The sequence below is a fragment of the Pongo abelii genome, chromosome 19, assembly GCF_028885655.2.
Source record: "Pongo abelii isolate AG06213 chromosome 19, NHGRI_mPonAbe1-v2.0_pri, whole genome shotgun sequence".
Classification (NCBI taxonomy): Eukaryota; Metazoa; Chordata; class Mammalia; order Primates; family Hominidae; genus Pongo; species Pongo abelii.
Window position 1 is genome coordinate 64,829,827 of NC_072004.2, and position 15,573 is coordinate 64,845,399.

Here is a 15,573-nt window from a genome sequence, read left to right on the forward strand (position 1 = left end):
GTTTTTGTACAAAGAGCTTGCTCTCTTACCTTAACTGGCATATTCATTTGAAGCCATTTTGTTAAGGGGGCCACACTTCATGCTGCACTTGATTTTGTCCTTTAGAGTTGACTCTTTCTGGTTGTCCCCTCCGAAACAGTTTTCTGGGTCTCTAAGGAGAGTTACTAGCTTTGTCTTTAGAAAACCTATAGTCAGGAGCTACTAGGAGTACAAGATCCTGCCTTGTATCATCAGAGTCTTCTAAGACTTGACACTTGCTCTGAAACTGGTTCATTAGTCAGGAAGGCCTCTTTGTTCCAGACTCTACACCTGCCTTCTCTTCTACTTGAGTACAAGTCGGGAGCCTTTCTTGCTCCTAGGAGATTCTTTTTCAAACATAATTTACGAAAGAACACCTAGCGTGTAACATGTAACACAGAGGCAGAGCTGTTGTGATTGAATCAGGAATTGGGATGGGGATGCTGTCAGAGCCCTGGCTTCTTTAACTTAACCCAACCTCTTCTTCTAGAATAAGGATCCCAGATAAATACTTTCTGTTTTCCAGCACTTAGATATTATTGTGATTAGTTCTAAAATCATAGAATTTCAAGAATATAATTCTTCTTTCCATGGTCTGTCTGTAAGCTTCTGAGAATGAACTTTCTACAGAGTAGATCATAGGACTATATCCTTTTTGATAATTCCTGTAACTATTCATAGTGGCTTATACTCAGTCACTCAATTACAACAGTACTGGACAATTTTTTTTTTATAATCAGCAAAGGAAATCAAGCCCCAATTGACATTTAATATATCTACTTAGGCTGGGCACAATGGCTTACACCTGTAATCGCAACACTTTGGGAGGCCAAGGCAGGAAGATGGCTTGAGGCCAGCCTGGTCAACATAGCAAGACCCTGTCTCTACAAAAGTGTGTGTGTATGTGTATATATATATATGATGTGCATATATACATATGTGTGTGTGTTTATACATATATGTATACATACACCCACATATATACTACTTAAAAATCTGTATATTATGATTGGCTGATATGTCTTTTATTGTACCTAGGGGTTAGTTTTTCAGACCTTTTATTTAAGCATCATAATTGCCCCCTTTTTTTTTTTTCTTTTCTTTACTTGCCATACGTTGGCAAGAATTCCCCTTTTCTCTAACAAAAATCTTAGACCTCAGAACACAGGATAAGAGGAAACTGCACTGATTGTTCTGGCAGAGATGGGGTGTTGCTGTGAGAGCCTTGGCTCCTGACATTTGAACACCCCATCGTTGGCAGTTCCTGAGGCTGGAAACCACTAAAATTGGGTAATATCACTTTTAATTAATCCTAAATCATATGGTCACAAAGCTAGAAGGCATCTTTAAAATCATCTGGTTCAGCTAGTCCATCTCTTATAAATGAAGAATACTTGCTACTTTATTGAGTAGCTGGACTCTAATTTTCAGCTTTGGGCTTTAACCCATTTTTCATAATGCAAGTCTTTTTTTTTTTTTATGTGCTTTTTAATTAAGCCCCTAAGAGCAGTATCCATATCTATCCTAATGGTGGAAAAATCTCCAAAATAGTAATACAGTATTATATGCCAGTTAGGTGCAATGTATAGATCAAAGAAATTCACAGATTATTTTCTATTAGTAATTTAATTTTAACCCGGCAGAGGCTTCAGTTAATGTCTGTGTATTCAGAATATTTGGCTTTAAAGCACTCTAGCCAAGAGCAGTGGCTCACGCCTGTAATCCCAGCATTTTGGGAGGTCAAGGCAGGAGGATCAGTTGAGCCCAGGAGTTTGAGACCAGCATGGGCAACATAGTGAGACCTCATTTCTACAAAAAAATTAGCTGGGCATGGTGGCACATGCCTATAGTCCCAGCTACTCAGGAAGCTGAAGGGGAAGGATTGCTTGAGCCCAGGAGGTCAGGGCTGCAGTTAGCCCTGATTGTACCACTGCACTCCAGCCTAGGTGACAGTATGAGACACTGTCTCAAAAAATAAATAAAAATAAATGCTCTTCAGGCCAGGCACGGTGGCTCACGCCTGTAATCCCAGCACTTTGGGAGGCCGAGGCAGGCGGATCACGAGGTCAGCAATTCAAGACCAGCCTGACCAACATGGTGAAACCCCATCTCTACTAAAAATAGAAAAAAAAATTAGCTAGACTTAAGAGGCTGAGGCAGGAGAATTGCTTGAAACCAGAAGGTGGAGGTTGCAGTGAGTCGAGATTGCGCCACTGCACTCTAGCCTGGGCAATAAGAGCAAAATTCTGTCTCAAAAATAAATAAATAAATTAAGCACTCTTCATTATTTTTTAATTACTTAAAGACTTTAAATTGAAGCACTTCTGTTTTCCATTATTTGCCATGTGAAATCAAGTAAAACTTTTTTTTTTCCTAGGTATTGTAGCACGGGCTAAAATGTATAAATGTACATAAAGTCGTCTTCTTTCAGTTATATATTTACAGACTTCAGATTTCTTCTGTTTGGTACCTAAACTAATAATCTCATGTCTTATTGATGCTGTCTTTACTAAGATCAGAAATGTTGAAATCATCCCATTTTCTCCCTCAAATACAGTTGTAGTTTGTACCCAAAAAAAAAAAGAAAAAAAAAGTCCTTTGTACACATATATGCAGAAACTTTTCAGCTGAGTTTATCATACCTTTTCTTTTTTTTTTTTTTTTTTTTTTTTTTTGAGACAGAGCCTCACTCTTTCATTCAGGCTGGAGTGCAGTGGTGTGATCTTGACTCACTGCAACCTCTGCTTCCCAGGTTCAATCAATTCTCCTGCCTCAGCCTCCTTAGTAGCTGGGATTACAGGCCCACGCAACCACACTCGGCTAATTTTTGTATTTTTAGTAGAGACAAAGTTTCACCATGTTGGTCAGGCTGGTCTCAAACTCCTGACCTCGTGATCTGTCCACCTCGGCCTCCCAAAGTGCTGGGATTACAGGTGTGAGCCACCGTGCCTGGCCACATACTTTTTCATTCTGCCTCCACAGATACCCTCTTGTTACTTATGTGACATACTCTAATCCTCTTTCTTTTGTCTGACCTATATGTATGTCAGCTTTTTTGAAGGGATAAAGTTACCATGTTTTTTTGCAGTGCATATCACATATACTTCTAGGTTTTAAGGAAAGAAAAATAAAAGCCCTTTTGTGTATGTACAGTAGCAATAGTTTATAGTAAAACTCATTATCTATTTCTCAGTTATGTGCTTGTTAGTAAAATCTTTTTCAAGTAGAGTCATTTTTGGGTTTTTTTCCCTAGTTGTGACCCCACACACAGGACTCTATTAAAGGTTAGAAATAAATCATATTACTTCATCTCCATTTTAACTGAAGTTAAAATCTTCAATGTAGCATTCTAGATTGCAGGATTTTCCTTCTAATGGAAATAAAACTTAAATTGGTTTCTTAAGTTTTGCTCCATTTCAGTACTTGTTAGTGCTCCATCTCAGTTAACTAGTCTGAGTGTTGTCATGAAATAAATTCTCTGCAGGAAAGCAGTGGACTCTAACATAATAAACATCACCTTGTCTTGTCTTTTTTTTTTTTTTTTTTTTTTTGAACAGTCTCTCTCCTGTTGCCCAGGCTAGAGTCCAGTAGCACGATTACAGCTTACTGCAGCCTCGACTTCTTGGGCTCAGGTGACTCTCCCACCTCAGCCTCACAAGTAGCTGGGACTACAGGCACACACCACCATGCCCAGATAATTTTTTGTATTAATTTTTTTCTATTTTTAGTAAAGACGGGGTTTCGCCATGTTGCCCAGGCTGTTGCAAACTGCTGGGTACAAGCAGTCCTCCCACCTTGGCCTCCCAAAGTACTGGGATTACAGGCATAAGCCATCACGCCTGGCCCTGTCTTCCCGTTGTTTTAAAGAAAGCCTAACTTAAATTTTTTTTTTTCCTTTTTTATTTTTTTCTTCTTTTTTTCCGAGATGTAATCTTGCTCTGTCACCCAGGCTGGAGTGTAATGGCGCCATCTTGGCTCACTGCAAACTCCGCCTCCTGGGTTCAAGCAATTCTTGTGCCTCAGCCTCCTGACTAGCTGGGACTACAGGTGCGTGCCACCACACCCGGCTAATTTTTGTATTTTGGGTAGAGACAGGGTTTCACCTTGTTGGTCAGGACAGGGTTTCACCTTGTTGGTCAGGCTGGTCTTGAACTCCTGGCCTCAAGTGATCTGCCCACCTTGGCCTCCCAAAGTGCTTGGCGTGAGCCACCACACCATGCCAATTCTTTAGTGATACTGGTTTAATATGGTTTTTTAAAAAAAAATTATTGACTGTTTTATGCGGTTTTTGGTGGTGGTGGTGGTGGTGGTGTTGTGTTGTTGTTTTTGTTTTGAGACAGAGTCTTGCTTTGTTGCCCAGGCTGGAGTGCAGTAGCACAGTCTTGGCTCACTGCAGCCTCTGCCTCCTGGGTTCAAGTGATTCTCCTGCCTCAGCCTCCCAAGTAGCTAGAACTACAGGCATGTGCCACCACACCCAGCTAGTTTTTGTATTTTTAATAGAGACAGGATTTCTCCATGTTGGCCAGGCTGCTCTTGAACTCCTGACCTCGAGTGATCCACCTGCCTCGGCCTCCCAAACTGCTGGGATTACAGGTGTGAGCCACCACACCCGGCCGCCTTTCAAATGAGTAACCAGTGCTTCCTATCTTTTTACATATGCATAGCATTATCTCAGCCTTAATCTTACTTCCACCCTAGGCATCCCATTATCCTTTTTGTCCTCTCCTTGGACTCCCCATCTGCCTGCTGCCACCACCCCAAAAGATAGATTCTGGTATCAAATCAAAAGGTGAGTGGAGGACAGGCACAGTGGCTCATGCCTGTAATCCCAGCACTTTGGGAGGCTAAGGCAGGCAGATCATCTGAGGTCACAAGTTAGAGAACAGCCTGGCCAACATGGCAAAACTAAAAATACAAAAATTAGCCAGGCTTGGTGGCACGTGCCTGTAATCCCAGCTACTCAGGAGGCTGAGGCAAGAGAATGGCTTGAACCCAGGAGGCGGAGGTTGCAGTGAGCCGAGATCGTGCCACTTCACTCCAGCCTGGGCGACAGAGTGAGACTCTGTCTCAAAAAAAAAAAAAAAAAAAAAAAAAAAAAAGGTGAGTGGACTTTATGGAGAAGGCAGGAACAGTTTTTTTTTTTTTCTTTTTCTACTTTCTACCAGAAAATTCTGTAAATAGTTAGGAACTCTCATTTCTTTCTACTTAATTTTCTGTAATGTTTTCTCCCCTTCCAAATAATATTTCATCATCCTCTGCTAGATGTACTTTGCCTGTTAGTCTGAAGACATTTTGATGATGGCTTTTTGTACATTTGCCATCTCATTGGGATAAATTATTCCTTCTTGGTTACTTATATGCGACCTCCGGTCTTGTCTCTGCCCACTCACAGATTAATATTAAAGATTGTATGGTTATCTTTGGTTGGCAGCTCTGCAGAGGGAAATCTCTTATCTCTGCCATAAAGCATCGTGTGTGCAGTGCATCAACCCCCTGAGAGTCTGAATACTAGCCAGCTGAGCTGTTGGACTATCTGGGAATGATCTTGAAGTACAGCAAATAAGACTTCCCACCCAGTTATTTTCTTACAGTCATGTGGAGGTTGTCATACATTTGTGTTGGGGACCCCTCAGCATTTGGATTTGGCCGTGTCCTGCAGGACCTGATGACAGCTTACCTTGCAGGGAAGGAGAGTCGCTCCCAGATAGCCCTCACGAGTGGCCCTGGAGCAGGAAGTGGTGGAGCAGATCTTCCTTGTTTGGGAGGAGCCTGAGGTGGACCTCGCGTCCTGAGTCTGGAAGGTAAATTTGTTGTTACCTGTAAATTATGGTTCTGCTAGTTCATGCTATGCCAATCCAGACTTTCAGAGGTATCCCTCCTGCCAGCAAGAGAAGACAGATGACTTGGACGAAGATGGCTGTCAAGCCCTGGGTCATTTAGTCTTCCACACTTAAGAATATTCATTTTAAACAAAAGGGCAGACATATCTATGAAATTACCGTATTATTTCAACACATTGAGCACATACTATGCTATGACTGTGGTGCTCTTTCTTGTTGATGTTGTTTCTTCGTTTTTTTTCTTAGAATGAACCATATGGATTGGTTTAAGAGGGCCTAGCAGAACCACAACCTTACAGGCAAGAACAAATGTCACTTTCTGCTACTTTCTCCTATACCAATCCAGACTGTAGGGACCAAAACACAGTATACTCCACCAAAGTGAACATTATTTTTTAAGCAAGCATATTGACATTTTGTTTTCTTTAATAAAATAGTATTAAAAGTTTTCTCCCAACAAATGTTAAGGCTTTAAAAAATAAAAGTCTATGACACATTTAGCTCAAAGGGAGTACTGTATGCCAAACTTACTTACCAGTGTGCCAACCTGACCCCCAGCCCATTAGCATAAGCACGCCTCTTTCTTCTCAGTGAAAAATAAACCCAATTCACAGATTTGGTAACCAGACAAAGAGGGATGGATGCTGCACTGCATTCGTTTAACTGCATCTATCTGCTCGAATTGGTACATCCTCACAGAAATGAATACGTGATCTTTGTGTTAATATATGTTAGCTTATTCTATGTTACCTGTCTTCCTTCTAGTTTCTCCTTTTTTGATCATATCTGCTGGCAACAGGGATGGCCCTACAGTCTAGAATGATATAGGGGAAAGATAGCAGAACCTGAAGAGTCCAGTCTTTCAGTTTAAAGAAGAGGTAGTCACAATGAATATATTATTTTTTGCACAAGTCGGGGAGATAGTTATATGTACCCTTCCAGAACCGCAAATAGTTGAGCTAGTCCATTTCTCCAAGTTACTGAGGTAAACTCATTGCTTACTACTTAAACCAGTAGCCATTAATTGATTCTGTCTTTGGTTTCTAGACTTATCGAACTTCGGTATTTGACATTCTCTTCCTCTCCTTCAGAAATTCCAGAAACTACTGAGAGGGTAGGGGTTGAATGTTGTTTTAGGCTAATCCTCCTGTTGGGTGAGCATCCACCAAAGTAGGAGGGGCCTTGCATGGAGGACATTTGCCTAATGTTCAAATTGGGTAGTTCATGTAACTCCTAGATATCTTTGCTCATCTTTGAGCTTTGAGGCTATTTTGGTTTTTCCTGATTTGTTCATACTATCAAGTCTTTTATAACCTCACATAATCCTTTTCTTTATTATCAAGTTTCTAAATTTAATGAGGAACTGATTGTCCAGAGCAACAGAAACTGTTTAGTATTATCAGCATTTATATTCTTAAATTTGCTTATTTGATTTAATTTACCATTGCATGAGTTCCAAGTAATTGTGAATTGCCTTGAGTTTTAAAGATTAAAATATAATGGAAACAGTACTTTGGGAACATCTGTTAGATTTCGGAAAATCCCTTCATGATGCTCATTTAATTGATTTTCCGAGTCCCCATCTTAACCATTTGCTGTGGGAGGCTAGTGATTACCAGTTCTAACATTGGAAGTTTTCTCTTTATAGTAATTTCTACATGAGAAATTTTGAAATAATAATTTAAATAGTTTACCATGGTACTCATCTCCAAAATTCTTCAACTCCACCTTCTTAATAACTTTATCCAGTGCTTTTCCCTCATGTCCATCTTTGTGGACTAGATTTATATTCTATGAATTTAACTTAAATTGAAAATTTTCATTTCTCTTATTCATGTTGTTGGAAACCACATTGCTGATTGGAATTGTTTTTCTTTCTGCTCTTTGGCCAGATCTTTTAAAATTAGAAATTAGGGTAAAGTGTATTCATTCAGTACATATTAAAAATAATAAATTTCTTAAATCAGTTTAATCCTATTAAATCTGATATTGAGTTTGTAATTCCACTCATAGAAAAATCGCTGCTTAAATCTTATATTAGGACAGTATCAAATTTTGAAGTCAGCATGAATCTAGTCTAATATATGTGAATTCTCTTTATCTTGTTTGTCCCTGAAACTGGCTTTTTCCAGATCGAAATCTAGGAAACAAACGGAATTAAGATGACATTTTTAGTTTAATATTCCTATTATTGATGGTACTGCTTAATTTTCAATGATATGTTTTAGGCTTTGTGTTAATAAGACAATAATTTAATGATTTTTATATGACAGGCACCTATGGGGACCTGCTGGGGTGATATCTCAGAAAATGTGAGAGTAGAAGTTCCCAATACAGACTGCAGCCTACCTACCAAAGTCTTCTGGATTGCTGGAATTGTAAAATTAGCAGGTGAAAAGCATGAATAATAATTTAGTAGAAAATGCAGAGATCCTTGTAACCTTTCGTAAAAAAGCGTGTTGATAAATTTCGCAAGTATTGCCAAATAAAAAATATGTTATGATATAGGGCAGGGGTTGGCAAATTGTTTTCTGTGAAAAGCCAAACAAATATTTTCAACTTTGCAGGCCATATGATCTCTGTCACAGCTATCCATCTCTATCATTATAGCATGAAAGCACCCTTAGCAATACATAAACAAATGGACGTGATTGTGTTCCAGTAGAACTTTATTTACAGGAAATTTGAATCTCATATAATTGTTATGTATCATGAAATGTCCTTTTTTTTTCTTTTCAACCATTAAAAATGTAAAAGTAATTCTTAGATCACAGCCATAAAAATAATCCAGCAATAGACCAGATATATAGGCCATAATGTATATGTTACTTTGAAAAGTAACAAAAGTTGAGGTACTAAAAAAAGTGATTAGAGCTGGCCACAGTGACTCATGCCTGTAATCCCAGCTTTTAGGGAGGCAGAGGCGGGAGGATAGCTTGAGCCTAGGAGTTCAAGACCCACCTGGGCAAAATAGCGAGACCCATTCTCCATTTAAAAAAAATAAAAATAAAGTGGTAAGAACCTTAATACCAAATTTATACAAGTGTTGATAATTTTATATATCTTGGGTTCTTCCTTTCTCTTTATTCCCAGTGCCTCCACCATACCAAGCCCTTTACTGCTCATGAAATAAACATGTTAGGAATCTACTGTGGTAGACAATGTGGACAAAGGATGATGTCCAGAAGTATAAGACTTGTATTTTTTCCAGCATGTTCACATCAGCCACATGTTGACTACTACCAGGCATTGATATGACAAGGTACTCAGTGAGTAGTGTAGTAGGGCAGTGTGGAGGACAGGCAGGCAGCCACTCATAAGAAAAGTTATCTTCGATTACTACTGTGACAGATTTTTAACTCCTCCTACTCTCTCTAGTTTTATTTCCGGCATTCTCCTCAAAACACACTGTAGACTGCTCTGTTGTGTACTGCTAATTGACTTAATTTACCTAAAAATTATTTTAATTTTATTTTTCTGTTCAAGCATCTTTTATGGCCTCTTTGTACTTAAAGGATCAAGATGGCCAGCATTTATGGCATTTATGGCTATTGATGAGTTGCACCATTATACCACATGCCAGATGTATTGTAGTTCTCCAGCATGAATGATCTGTTGTGATGAGGCCAGTCTCCCTTTCCCCTTCATACAGCATGTTTTTGTCACCTCTGTGCCTTGGGTTACTCTTGCAAGAGTGTCCCATCTCTGTACTGAACTGTACTACTACCCAGGTCAATTCCCCATCTTTTTCTTGAAACATTTTCCCAGCTATATAAGCATTCACTAAATGCTTGTATTATTCTGTACACTGTAATTTAAAACAACAGCATATTATTTTTGCCCTTGGTGTTTAAGTTAGTTACGTTTAAATAGCTCTTAAAATCAGTGCATTTACTATCCAAAAATTACTTCTGCCTTCCATCTCCGATTTTACATTTCTCTTTTATCTAACTGCATCATGTATCTTCTTTTAAGCCACTTTAATGCCATTGTAGAAGTGAGCCTAATGTTAACCAGAAGCTAGAGTTCAGCAGTAATTAGCAAACTCATAAATTGTTCTGAGAAATTATTGAATTTTAAAACTGAACATTTAAGGCTATATGTTTTCACAGACATGAAAATGCTGACTGAACTTGTCTCCTAACCTGAAATACACATATATTGGCCTTTTTCTGTTTCATTAAAGGCCTTAAATTAAATCGTAATCTTTTATCAACATAAAGTTTATGAAATTATAAATAGGATATATTACATATTTTTTGTACTTTCCAAGAATAAGCCTTCCTATTTGCCTAGGACACACAGTTTTTAACTCATTTTACATAATTTTCTTTGTGTTTATTGAACTTTTTACCTGGCATATTCAAATCTTATTTCTAAATACATACGACAGAAAAATTTAGATTCTTAAAGTAGCCACATTCAAATTACCCAGGAGTAATTGGCCACCTAAGCAGCTGGATAAAGCAATTTCTTTGAAATATATTTCAAGGCCAGGCGCAGTGGCTCATGCCTGTAATCCCAGCACTTTGGGAGGCCAAGGTGGGCATATCACCTGAGGTTGAGAGTTCGAGACTAGCCTGGCAAACATGGTGAAACCCCATCTCTACAAAATACAAAAATTAGCTGGGCGTGGTGGCACACGCCTGTAATCCCAGCTACTCGGGAGGCTGAGGCAGGTGAATCACTTGAACCCAGGAGGCAGAGGTTGCAGTGAGCCAAGATCATACCACTGCACTCCAGCCTGGGTGATAGAGCAAGACCCTGTCTTCATAAAATATATATATATAATTATATATAATATAAATATGTAATATGTATTTTTATATGTTTATATGTTTATACATAAATATATATGTATAATTACATATATATGCCTGTAATCCCAGCTACTTAGGAGGCTGAGGTAGGAGAATCGCTTGAACCCAGGAGACCAAGGTTGTAGTAAGGCAAAATAGTGCCACTGCGCTCCAGCCTAGGCAACAGAGCAAGACTCCAAAAAAGAAAAGAAAAGGAAACTATGGGTACAGTTGAAATACATGTAAGGATGCCATGCTCTGAAAACAGTTGAACTGTTTGCACTGAACAAATGGTTCTCAAAGTTTGCTCCATAGACCAGCAGCAACAGCATCACCTGAGGACTTGTTAAAAAGGCATATTCTTAGTTCCACCCAAGATCTACAAAATCAGAATCTCTGGAGTGAGACCCAGCCATCTGTCTGTTAACAAACCCTGCAGGTGATTGTATTGCAGATAGACACTAGTTTGACAACTGCTATCAGGTGCTGTATTGTTTTATTTAATTTTATTTTCTTACTATGTAGTGATTTATTTCTGGGTTTCAGGTTACAATGCCCTTTTAAGATATGAAGGATTTGAAAATGACTCTGGTCTGGACTTCTGGTGCAATATATGTGGTTCTGATATCCATCCAGTTGGTTGGTGTGCAGCCAGCGGAAAACCTCTTGTTCCTCCTAGAAGTAAGTAGTTTATTTACCCTTACTGTAATTTTTTTATATGTGTACTTTAATGCTATTTTACACATGGTAATGTTAGAGTAATATGGAAATTAAAGGCCGGGCATGGTCGCTCACACCTGTAATCCCAGCACTTTGGGAGGCCAAGGCAGTCGGATCACTTGAGGTCAGGAGTTTGAGACCAGCCTGACCAACATGGCAAAACCCCATCTCAACTTCTCCCTAGCTGGGCATGGTGGTGCGTGCCTGTACTCAGGAGGCTGAGGCAGAAGAATCGCTTGAACCAGGGAGATGGAGGTTGCAGTGAGCCAAGATCACGCCACTGCACTCCAGCCTGGGCGACAGAGCGAGACTCCATCTCAAAAAAAAAAAAAGAAAGGAATTAAAATAGTTTTTTCGGTGTCAAGCAGCTTTTTGCTGGCAAGGCATATACTTGCTTTCTCTATATTTGTTACTTTTCAGAATGTTAATAGCCTGACTTTGCAAGGAAATCTGTTACTTTTTTAACAAATAATTTATGAAACAGTTCTTTTTTGCTAAAGTATAACTGGTTATTTCTTCTATTTTAGCTATTCAGCATAAATATACAAACTGGAAAGCTTTTCTAGTGAAACGACTTACTGGTGCCAAAACACTGCCTCCTGATTTCTCACAAAAGGTAAAAACAGGATCTTATAAAGACTGAAGAGCTCTAAAAAACAAGGGTAACAGAGAACATTTTTAAGGAATTGGTTTAATTTTGTGAACCAGATGATCTGTGTTACATTTCAAGCGCATTCAGTATTTTTTACAGTATAATACGAAAATTTCTTGTAGACCTTTGTCATAAATTTCGAGCAGTTTTTTTTTGTATGCTTTTAAGGTTTCAGAGAGTATGCAGTATCCTTTCAAACCTTGCATGAGAGTAGAAGTGGTTGACAAGAGGCATTTGTGTCGAACACGAGTAGCAGTGGTGGAAAGTGTAATTGGAGGAAGATTAAGACTAGTGTATGAAGAAAGCGAAGATAGAACAGATGACTTCTGGTGCCATATGCACAGCCCATTAATACATCATATTGGTTGGTCTCGAAGCATAGGTCATCGATTCAAAAGATCTGGTAAGCACCTATCACAAGAACTCCTGTCAAAACCATCATTGAGGCTGATTATACTAGTTGGTTATTTTTCTCTGCAGAATTGCATAGATGAAAAATAGCATTCTAGTTGTTTGGGCTGCTTCTTCTACCTTAATTAGTGAAGGTTCACACCATATTAGTGTCCTAATAAATTTTTTTGTATTCCTTCCACTTGTTCTCCAAAAGAAGGAACTTCTGGTCACAACTACAATTGTTTCTTTTATTATTCAGCCCATTTGAAAGATCTAAAGATACCTTTGCCTTTCCATTCAATTTTAATCAAAATAGCAAGATTAAACGTGGTTAGACTTAATACTAAGCACATGAAAACATGCTTCTAAAGTTGTAATTTTCTAACTAGGGAATTACATTAAAATTATGAGCATTAAAATTGGCTGAATATATTTAAAAGCATATATGCACATGTACCCTGAAGAGAGAAAAGACTATTAAAGAATATTCACCCCAAATGTAGAAGGCATGTCTTTTTGCCATGTTTTATAGTATGACATACTTTGTGAGTTTGAAGCCTTCAAAGAACGTGGTTTTTGGTCTTCTCACAAATGCTGACAGATTAGTGTGTAACTTTTCCTTGTAGATATTACAAAGAAACAGGATGGACATTTTGATACACCACCACATTTATTTGCTAAGGTAAGAAGTTTTTATAAGAACCCTCATTTGTAAATTAGGTTTGAAAGAGGGTTGTGGGTTTTTTCCTAAAATTATGGAAATCACAATTACATATGTTCACTTAAAAGAATTAAGACCTTGTAAATTCATTAGGTGTCACAACTCTTTATTATAATTATTCTTAAATTCTATTTGAATTCTCTCTAAACCTTAATGGAAGTTTGAGTTATAATATTAGGTAGGTAGGAGAAGGCACCTGGTAAATCTTTTCACATTGGTAATATTTTAATTATTAAAATAACAACATTTGTAACAGTAGATGTGCTTTCATATAATTCTTTAGGTAAAAGAAGTAGACCAGAGTGGGGAATGGTTCAAGGAAGGAATGAAATTGGAAGCTATAGACCCATTAAATCTTTCTACAATATGTGTCGCAACCATTAGAAAGGTAAGATAATAGGTTTTAAAATATAGAAATGCAATTACAGGAATGCAATTATAGAAATGCAATTAAGCTAATAGAAGGAGTCCCCAAGCATATTCGTTTTGACATAAAATGTGTATGTGTGTGTATCTTCACTGGGGAGAAGGTTGCTAGGAATTTCAAAATAAATTAGAATTCTCTGATCTTTCTTATATAGGTTATTGTCAAGATTGTCATTTTGAGTCTGCTACATTTATTTATGGAAGTATGTCCTAATTTAGAGGAAAAATATTTATTTAAGTTACTCCTAGTCAGGGCTAGTCCAATTCAGAATTGTAACAAGGCCAAGTTTATCTTCAATTTCCTGTGTTTCCTTTTTAGGCCTTTTTCTTCCTTTCGGTAGTAGTTTTTGCTGCTTTTCTCTTTTCCCCCTCATCTGAAACTGCTCTTACAAAAAGACCTAGAAGAGAAATTCTTGGGGTTTTTTTTTGTTTGTTTGTTCATTTTTTTTGAGACACAGTCTCTCTCTGTCATCTAGGCTGGAGTGCAGTAGTGTGATCACAGGCTCAAGTGACCCTCCCACTTCAGCCTTCAGAGTGGCTGGGATCACAGGTGTGTGCTATCATGCCTGGCTAATTTTCTTATTTTTATTTTTGTAGGTACGGGGTCTCCCTAGGTTGCCCAGGCTGTTCTCAGATTCCTGGGCTCAGGCAATCCTCCTAAAGTGCTAGGATTATAGGCGTGAGCCACAGCACCCAGCATTTTTTTTTTTTTTAAAGACATGGTTTCACTGTGTCACCCAGGCTGGAGTGCAGTGGCATGATCTCAGCTCACTGCAACCTCTGCCTCCCAGGCTCAAGTGATCCTCCTGCCTCGGCCCCCCAAGTAGCTGAGATTACAGGTGCATGCCACCACGCCCGGTTAATTTTTGTATATTTTGTAGAGATGGGATTTCACCATGTTGCCCGGGCTGGTCTCAAATTTCTGGACTCAAGTAACCCACCTGCTTCGGCCTCCCACAGTGCTGGGATTACAGGCATGAGCCACCATGCCTGGCCTTGTTTTTTTTTTGTTTGTTTGTTTTTTGTTTGTTTTTTTTTTTTTTTTTTGTGAGATGGTATCTCGCCCTTTCACCCAGGCTGTAATGCAGTGGTGTGATCATAGCTCACCACAGCCTTGAGCTCAAGCAGTTCTCCCACTTCAGCTTCCTGAGCAGCTGGTACTACAGGCACAAGCCACCACACCCAACCAGTTTTTTTGTTGTTGTTGTTTTCTTAGCAATGGGGTCTCACTGTATTGCCCAGGATAGTCTCGAACTCCTGAGCTCAAGCAATTCTCCTGCCTCAGCCTCCTGAGTAGCTGGGAATACAGGCAGGAGCCACCTGCCTGGCTAGCATTGGCATTTTTTTAAGGTCCCAGGTGAATATCATGTACAGCCATGGTCAAGAACCACCTAAGGAAAGTCTGCTTACATAAAGGTGTAACTTAAATCGTGATTTACATTTCAACAGTTTAAAACCTTCAGCTAAAAGAAAAACAGTCACAATGGCCCGGGCATGGTAGCTCACGCCTGTAATCCCAGCACTTTGGGAGGCCAAGGCAAGCAGATCACGAGGTCAGGATATCAAGACCATCCTGGCTAACACAGTGAAACCCCATCTCTACTAAAAATACAAAAAATTAGCCGGGCGTGGTGGCACGCACCTGTAGTCCCAGCTACTCAGGAGACTGAGGCAGGAGAATCACTTGAACCCGGGAGGTGGAGGTTGCAGTGAGCCAAGATGGCGCCACTGCACTCCAGCCTGGGCGACAGAGTGAGACTCTGTCTCAAAAAAAAACAGAGAAAAAGAAAAACAATTATGATGGCTGCCATGTCACATGGTCAAACAGCTGGACGAGACTGGCTCCAAACCCTGTTCTTCCTCTTTTCCTGACTAGTGATCAGAATGAGCCAATAAGATTTAAAACAGGCCGAGGTGGGCGAATCACAAGGTCAGGAGTTCGAGACCAGCCTGGTCAATGTGGTGAGACCCTATCTCTACTAAAAATACAAAAATTAGCCGGGC

At 39.2% G+C, this 15,573-nt stretch overlaps 1 protein-coding gene across 14 annotated transcripts in view; it reads left to right on the top strand.

Moving 5' to 3' along the window:
- MBTD1 (mbt domain containing 1) overlaps positions 1-15,573 on the top strand; it is an 83,841-nt gene that overhangs the window by 45,845 nt on the left and 22,423 nt on the right. For all 14 annotated transcript variants that reach the window (XM_054546535.2, XM_024234985.3, XM_054546536.2 and 11 more), the window contains 6 exons: positions 8,132-8,249; positions 11,204-11,338; positions 11,905-11,993; positions 12,198-12,432; positions 13,049-13,104; positions 13,427-13,531. In XM_054546535.2, the coding sequence (XP_054402510.1) occupies positions 8,132-8,249; positions 11,204-11,338; positions 11,905-11,993; positions 12,198-12,432; positions 13,049-13,104; positions 13,427-13,531 (738 nt within the window). The remainder of the gene's footprint in view (positions 1-8,131; positions 8,250-11,203; positions 11,339-11,904; positions 11,994-12,197; positions 12,433-13,048; positions 13,105-13,426; positions 13,532-15,573) is intronic.